Source organism: Mercenaria mercenaria, chromosome 11 (genome assembly GCF_021730395.1).
Source record: "Mercenaria mercenaria strain notata chromosome 11, MADL_Memer_1, whole genome shotgun sequence".
NCBI classification, from domain to species: domain Eukaryota; kingdom Metazoa; phylum Mollusca; class Bivalvia; order Venerida; family Veneridae; genus Mercenaria; species Mercenaria mercenaria.
The window spans coordinates 46,276,053-46,285,177 of record NC_069371.1 but is presented as its reverse complement, the minus strand read 5'-3'; the positions used below and the strand labels follow the sequence as shown (position 1 = coordinate 46,285,177).

Sequence of the window (9,125 nt, the reverse complement as noted above, 5' to 3'; positions counted from 1 at the left end):
GCAAACTTATTAACACGAAAACCTACCTGCGAAAAAGAGATCTCTCATATCAGAAATCTACCCAGCTTGCTTACGGATGCCTGACACATTTGCAGAGGATACCAGTTGTCTTTCTCCGTAGTTATGGCGGCTCATTCATGACTGTTATGCGAATTTTTTTTCCTCTCAAATTCAATAGAATGTAGGTACTTTGATATTTGTACAAACTGAACATTGGTACAGACATACTGACGCATAATGTTATGCAACGTACTCTAATTAATAAACAATCATATTGGACATAAGGGAGTAAACCATTGCAAGCTTTTGACGTAAAGGAGAAAATCTTCATTCCTTATTGATTTTCTGCCGATAGTTAGTACTAAGTTTTTCATCACGTAAGTACTTTTCATGGTCGTAATGAATTTCTATGCCACACTTGGTGGAAATGTACATGTTGAAAAAAAAGTTAACGACAGTAGTGTAGGAACCTCGCCAGTCTGTCAAAAATACTGTTGAGGTACCTTGTCGACAAAGACTGGCCACATTCGCTGCAATTATCAACCGTGCTACATGTCAATTGCTTGTTCCCGAACATCTTTTGATATGAAACTATTTTGAAGGCTGTAAACGTTTACTTATTGTTTTAATTTGCCTGAGACCGAATGAAAAGAAACGTGGTGATTTCTTTGTTAGAAAAACTCAATATTTCCGCAGCGAGCGTGCACAAAAATGCTTCTACTGACCCATTGACGTCATCCTTTGATACATTTAACTTAGCTTAGTAGAGAGAGCGTTGGTCTACGGATCGCGGGGTCGTGAGTTCGATCACCGGGCGGAGCGTATGTTCTCTGTGACGATTTGATAACATACATTGTGTCCTCCACCTCTGATTCATGTGGGGAAGTTGACAGTTACATGCGGAGATCAGGTTTGTACTGGTACAGAATCCAGGAACACTGGTTAGCTCAACTGCCCGCCGTTACATGACTGAAATACTGTTGAAAAACGGCATTAAACCCAAAACAAGCAAACAAACAAACATTTTGGTATATGACTTTGTGAAGGATTAAGATTAATATGTTTAAAGTATAGTTTGGTATACAAAACAATAAAATAGGATGTATAAACGACGTATATATGCGATTATTTCAAATACGAATCGTTATACATAACGCAGGCGTTGGGATCGTTGGTGAGATGTTGCAGTTGGTTAGTGATGTTTAGGTGGGGTCCACTTACCTTATTCCCGAACGTTATAGTTTCCTTGATTCGGTTCACATACTGTACTTTTGAATCTCAAATTCGATTTCAGGAATATGATTTTTACATCGGTTAAAAAAATTCTCCAAATAAACTGTGTCAATATGACGATGTGCCACCCTTCAAAGATATATTATGCCATTTATCGTTAAAATAGTTTAGCATTAAAATTGTCTTCAATATAAAGTAAAACCTCACAAAGTTCAATCAAGTGTATTAAACTTTATACTTACTACGTATACAGAGCTGTAATCAGGGTTAAATGTTATAAAATCTTCCAGTTTCTTTATAGTTGCATTACATATATAGATAGAGTGTATTTACATATGTTCAGTATTTTAAGCCTAACAGACATTACTGTTTATACCCACGAGCATTTACATGAGTGCGATTTGGTATTCGTTCATATTTGCATTTATGAAACTTAGGCATAACATACCTTTAATATTTCACAGACTTTCTAATAACTGTTTTTGTCCTGGTTAAAACCCTGTTATTGAATAAATACATGGTCACATACGCCATAATTATAATGTATATTCTCATGTTTAATCGCTAACTGTGACTGATGTTCCACGTTTAAAGTCGAAACAACTTTTATATACATGGTATAACGTAACTACGTAATAAGGCATACTGAAATAGAATTGTAGCGCATAATTTTTTGATTTTTAGAATATAGTCAGGACCATAAATAATTTAAGTGAGTTTGGACAGCACTCATCGCTCATAAAAGCTGGGTACCCTCTGCTTAAAATAACAGCATTTTGAACTGACCAATGACAATAGAAATGATCTCAAATGTCAGTTTTATTGCATTAGAGCCATTTTAGAAATAAAAACATATCATAGTGTTATAACAATAAATAGTGTCTTTACATTCTGTCAACTCTCGTTCCTTACATGGGAATAAACGAATAAAATAGGACGGCGCTTGTGTAATTTGGCTTGCTTGTTTCCTCTAGTTTGTGTCACTTTTCGCTTTCTTCTTTTATGAACTAAAATCATCTTTGCCTTTTTATCACAACCAATACACTGAATGAAAAGCTGCAGTATTTTTGTATGTGAATCTAACACAGTCTGAATCAACTCTTTAGGAATACTTAGTTTTAGGGACTTTGTCTTTCTTATTTTAGATTTTACTGACGTAATTGCTGTATCTGGTTGTCCACTTGCTGTCACATTTGATACCAGTAGATTAATTTCCTTAAATTTCTTCTTACGCTTCCTTCTTTTGGTTTTTATATCCGCATTTCGTTCCGTTCTCTTGTCTTTTTTGGACTTTCTCAGTTTCACTCTTACAAGAAGGTTGACATTGTTCACTTCAAGTTGTTTCCCGTTTATCTTGTTGAAAAGCTTGAACTGGATAATGTTTTCATCTGTGAAATTGTCTGTAAAACAAGCGAGTATAATGTCAATGACTACTCGATACTTTCTGCTTTCCTCAATTTAATGACCAGCTAGAAAGCAGTACACGTTTTTTTTACAAAGGATACTTACTTGAAATCATTTAATTTCGTGAGCACGAAATTTCGTGGTATTGTCCTATTTGGCTATTTTCTTAGGATGTGAATTCATGAATTTTAATTTTGACGAAATGAATAGCAATTATGTTTGTTTCGGCAAATTCGTGCAAAATTGCAACCACGAAATCAGTGAAATTAGTCCCCCATGAAAATCATTGATTTTATCGTATTTGAAATATTTCTGTTATATTGCGTATTTTAATAATTCTGTCTTTTACAAAATGGGGTTCTCATAAACTTCCGCAAGACGCAAGTCAATATAAAAATGCGATAAATATAGTGAAAAAAAAATCAATAACCCCCCCCCCCCCCCCCCCACAAAAAAAAAAAAAAAAAAAAAAAAATAATACAAAAAAAACCACACACGAGTAATGCTCCATTCACCTTTATTGTGTAATTGTGTTTTCTTTGGCATCTTGTAAGTGCTATACTTTATACTTGATTGATTTAACATATGTATAAAACTTTACAATGGATTGATTTCACATATTGTCAAATTTATGTTCATAGATATGACCGAGGTTGCAATAAATGTGTTTCAGTCGGAACAGAAGTGCTTCATAAATAAAAATCCTCTGCACAGTCTAGCCATTGGAGGTTTCGTGTTCATAAGAGATCATGACAGAGAGTATCAACTATAGGCAGGTTTCTCACACTGTATGATACTATTTGTTACTATTGCATATTTGCTTCTTGATAAACAATTAAAACATTCGATTGTTTCGCAAACTCATTTCCAATATTCGTGCTAAATACACTATCTTTATCTCATTATTTTTGCATATTACTTACCAGGTGGTTCGGAGTGATACGATGCAACATCGGTTGCTTTGTACTCAGTTATTTGACGACCAGTTTCGTGACTAGACATAGATTTGTGTGTTGGCGTCGTATGGTATTGTCTAGGTGAGTCTGTTATTCCAAGGTGACGTAATATTTCTTGTTTGATCATAGCCACGTGACGCAAAGTCTCGAACTGGTGTGGAAGAAGTTCTGTTCTTGGTGCACGATGGCGTAGGTCGTTTAAACTACATAAGCAGTGTTGAAATAGAAGAAAGAAAACTGTTGCAATTCCTTGATCCATCCTGTAACAGAGAAACAGTTAGTTACACGAGTTACATGAATACAATTTATGATATACTATTTGAGTGAATGTGATAAGTCATGCTTAGGCTCATCTTACACTAGAAATTTATTTCATATTTCAAAAACTTCGTTAAAAATATTTTATCCATATCCCCATCTACTAAACTAAAACAATGTACAATATACTAAATTTTTTTTACTCGTTGACATAAGTATTTGCGGACTAAATGCACTTTTTTGATATAATCAGTTCAACTGTAACGAAAGTTACAATTTGTGGAGACTTAATTGGCTTAAACACGTGACCACTATCGTGAGTAACTGACATTCTTTTCGAAATCCCATTACAGAGAAAACGAAATTTGCTGGGTCCACGTCGAATGAATTTCATTTATCTTTGGAACAAGAACTCTAATACAATTGCATATTATAAGTCAAATTGTACGGCAAAATAATAATCATCGTAAAATCCGGATGATTTGCAATGCTGTATGTAACTGTTTCTAAATGAGGACTACAGACTTTGTTTTCCTGTTTCATAAATATAAACTAAATGTGATTTTAGAAGTTATTAATAATGATATTTGAGCTTAAACCCAATATTTTACTTATCATTTAACTTGATGTAAATTGCTAAATTTAAAACTCGTGTAGTTTCCTATAGATTTATTGCACCAGATCCGTGTTTTGTATCATTCGTGTTTTTTTTTTTCACAAGATGAAAAAGAGTCAATTTAAAGGGAATTTATTATAAAAGTCAGCCGTTCGCAACTCTAACTTTTACAAAAATAATCGGACCATAATTAAAGATATTTAAGAAAATTACTAACGCTAAAAAGAAGGCATTGAGTATAATATTATAATACAATTGAATTATTAACTTAGCTAAAGCTTTTGAAACTGATGTTCTTAAGTAATGTAATGACTATTTCGTTCTATGTAAGAAAAGTAGAAGCATTAATTTTCAAACTCAAAGAAACACAGTCCAAAAACTGAGTAACTTAAAGTTTGAAGAAATTAGATCAACCATTTAGTTTTACGTTGCTATGAAAATTAAATAGTTCATGGCTATTATTCATGTTTCCTGCCAAATTTAAAATTTGAAATTATTAAATTTTGTTAATTTCAGATAGTTCTGAAAGTTCTGATATTTTATAACATGCTCCGGAATTGAATTCTTTTCACAATGTAAATTTTAATGAATCTTCCCACTGTCATACAAAAATACGATCTGTAATATAGTGAAATAAAATACGTAGGTTCCCGTACTTGTTTTTCAGATATCTGCCTTAATCTAAAGAAATCCACACAATTCAAGCTGACTTGAAGAGCTTATTTGGAATAATTTAACGTGTAGATAGTTTTAGTACTTTAGTACCTATATTTCATCTTTTTACGGAAACATTTCAGTTTTAAAAAATTAACTCACGTGTTGGTTGTCGTCAGTTTCGAAAATGATTCTCGTGTGCAGGCTTTATTCGGAAAAGTGACGTAACAGTATCACTTCCGGTTGGCTACATTAAATGGTTTGATAAGAATAAGCAGACGTAATGAACATATGGCCAATGACCAACATTGCTCCACCCCCCACTTTTAATGAAATTACATTATATTAATTATATATATATATTATATATATATATATTATATTATATATATATATTTTAAGTGAGATATTAAGAAAAAAACTCAACGAAATGCCTTTCAAACACACTGGATCCCGGAAGGATACAAGAACATAAAGATAAAATTATAGAGTATGAGAAAAAATATATGTTCAAACAGTGTCAAAAGTTTAATTATAAACCCGAGCGCCTGTATAGTTCGATATATAAATGCTCAATGAACATATCGATCAAAATATCAATCAATCATACTGATCGATATGTTCATTGAGCATTTATATATCGAACTATACAGGCGGTATTTACGCCGTTGCTGTGTTGTTTTGATTTATGCTACCCTTGAAAAAGGCTTTTTTAAAAAGCCGAAAGCGCTCGGGTTTATAATTAAACTTTTGAAACTGTTTGAACATATATTTTTTTCTCATACTCTATATATATATATATATATATATATATATATATATATATGAAGTCATTTCTTATCATTCCAGTTCAGCGGTGTTAAACATTTATTGGCAATGATCCTTCTTACATTGGCTAAATGAAACAAACATACATTAACGACGGCCTATTAATATTCAATAGTCAACAATAACCTATCGGTTAACATCTATCCCGAAAATGTAACAGTAATAAAAGCACCATAATAATCTTTAGTTTTAGCTCAAGTTAGCTTTAGCTGTATTGAATTCGCGCTGTTATCAGGTTCATAAAACGATATCAGTGTATCTATTCGCAATAAAAAAATGTTTATGACACTGTTTGCGTATATAAGTATGATATTAAAAAGCTATATTCTTGATAAAAATAATAATAATAATAATAATAATAATAATATATTATTATTATTATTAATGATAGAATCACTTTGGATCGTCAGAAACAACCAAAACGGATAACAGAAGCATGACTATATCTAAGGGGTATACTGCAGCGTAAAGCTGTTTAGAATTTGTAAAATTCATTAAAACTGTTGAAATATGTAGTAAAAAAAACATAAAATAAAAAGATTAAAATGATTACCGTGTATGAAAGCACTGAATACAGCCTTATCCAATACACAAAATAATGTTTTACTATTCCATGCTGATGTGCATGCACTAGAGACTTCCCTGTGAAAGATCTGTTTTCGAATATAACAAAGTTAAAACTAAACCAAGAGTCTAGTGCATAAACATATTACCAATAAAACGAGTTTGTCTCGTGTAACATACTTCAAACTAAAACCATTTCCTATCGTAGCAACCCGCTTTCTGTTATAGCACTAAATTATAAATCAGTCGGTATGAAACAACTTAAAATTTAATCAGTCTTTATTTTAAAAAAAAATATCAGTCCGTATGCAGTATCAAAAATAAGCAAAATCGCATTTTTTCACGGCAAAAATAAAACGGTAATGAGCTTCAAACTTATAACAAAATTAATCCTGTACAACACACAAACAAAAGCCAGTCACTATAATGCAACAATACTGAAAATACAACCAGGCAGTTTAGAAGTGTTTGGATTATATCGGAGTATATACAATAACAGAAATTCCACCTGTGCTCTCTGAGAGAACGTAGCTATTCCAACAATTTCAGATATTATCCTGTCTGAAGGAAAGAAGTATGGCAAATACGTCAGCAGCTAATGTTATACAACTGATAGCAAGCTTATGACTGGAGCTGTTTGCATGTCAGACAGACATTTTGTTTCTCGCCAAATGTTATGGTTCAGTACCAGGTAGCCTGAGTTTTCCTCTCTCTCAGAATTCTTAATAGTATTTTCTTTGTTTTGTTTAGACATTGAAATAATTTTAGAATTAACCCATACACAGGTTTAAAACGTGTTTTTACTTTCCATTGCAAATGTATATGTATACTTTCAGTTGAAAAAGTAAGACACTAGAAGAGTGTTCTTCCTCTTGATATTGTATTTATAATATAAAATATATAATTTATATTACATTTTCTATTTTAAGAGTAATTTAGCGTCATTTGCGGTAAGAAATTCAATTTACGATAAATTTGATTTGAAAATGACATACATAAATCTCGATATTTCATATCCAAGTTTTACGAAGACTGACACAAATAAAATGGAAGAAAATGCTTAATTTCAAAACTGTTTGGTTTTCATTTTGAACTCAATGTAAAAAACGTAACAGACTATCTCCTACTTAACCATTCCGGAATAACATAATGCTCACCTACTTAGGTAAATGTCGATGAACTAAACGATTCTGGACAGCAAAACGTTTATATCTACCAGTCAACGAACACATATCTGCACTTATCATCATGAGAGAGAGAGAGAGAGAGAGAGAGAGAGAGAGAAAGAGAGAGCAGTTCAACTGCAAGCCGCGCATTATTTGCGCGATATACACAAGCATGACTGACTTTCTAGCAATAAGACCCGCATGAGCATTTTGCATTTCACATACACCCAAGGACTTTAAAAACGCCGCAAGCATATATGGCAATTATTTTATTCTTGCAACAAGTATAATCACTTATAACTATTTATCAAATCTGACCCTATTGTGATACTTGATGCGTGACCGTTATCGCATGTACATATGTGCAGCTCGTGATGTAATTCACCTTGTACAAAATTCACAGCGCGCAAAATTGGATGTTATTAAATAAACTCATGAACACAGTTTTTATCAACATTTCCCGACTTTTATTACATGAAAGAACTATTCATTTAAATCAATATTGAGTTTTATCCTTCTCAGATGAAGGCGTTTCTCAAAACCTTCCTTTAAAGTGCTAACAGCGAAAATATCAAAAACTGGGCAGTTATATGGGTATGAGAGTTACCGAAATTACACCGGACAGGATTCGGCTGTAGGGTTTCACGTTTGATACCACTAAGTGAACGTTTAAAACTATGTCAACGTCACCTAGATTTGTGTGGTGCAATGTAAAAACCATTAATCATTCAATCATTAGACAAACATCTTGACATTAATGGAAATTCGGTTATTCTTATCCGGCGGCGATAACTTAATCTCTATTTATCCGAATAAACCTTACCCGAATATTAGCTTCTTGAGTGGTAGTCTGGCTTCGTTTATCATAGATAAATTACCATTATACACATTTCATAAACATATACATTACGAATATCGTTTTGGGTCAACTTTTCCAACTGCATAGTAGATGGGACGTTTACAGTCTTTGAATTTACATAGTATTACGTATATATTGAAAGCCACGTATAAAATATTATCAGCTGCTTCGATCTCGACATATACAAGACATACTATTTAAACAAGCATATTATTACAAATCTTCAATCTGAGTCATACAGACGTGCATTCTAAAGTTACGTTGCAGTACATGTACACTAGCGGTATTTGTTACATTGATTTAGTTGTCATACTGCTCAGAAATATATTTTCTTTAATACAAATTATCATAAGGTCTATATGTTAAATGTGAACCATTAAAATTCTATGTCAATACAAGAAAATATGGCTAAAACGGAATTCAAGCAGTTTGACTAGACCAGGTAAATTGTTGTGGCCGATACGGATTTGAATAAAACAGTCATCATTAATCAAGTGATTTCATATTTGTTTTATAATTTCTTCTCTGGCAATATTTGGCCAATACGGAGGATACCCGTAACAGAAAACAAGGCAAGTATGAAATAA

General features: G+C 32.5%; 1 protein-coding gene across 1 annotated transcript; it reads right to left on the bottom strand.

Annotated features, from left to right (window-relative positions):
• Window positions 1–2,039: 2,039 nt before the first annotated feature.
• Window positions 2,040–7,754, bottom strand: LOC123531362 (uncharacterized). Its single transcript, XM_045312225.2, has 3 exons — window positions 7,675–7,754; window positions 3,561–3,853; window positions 2,040–2,633 (listed from the first exon to the last, which is right to left on the bottom strand). The coding sequence occupies exons 1-3, from the start codon at window positions 7,743–7,745 to the stop codon at window positions 2,128–2,130; spliced, it is 870 nt and encodes a 289-aa protein (XP_045168160.2). The 5' UTR covers window positions 7,746–7,754; the 3' UTR covers window positions 2,040–2,127.
• Window positions 7,755–9,125: the final 1,371 nt, after the last annotated feature.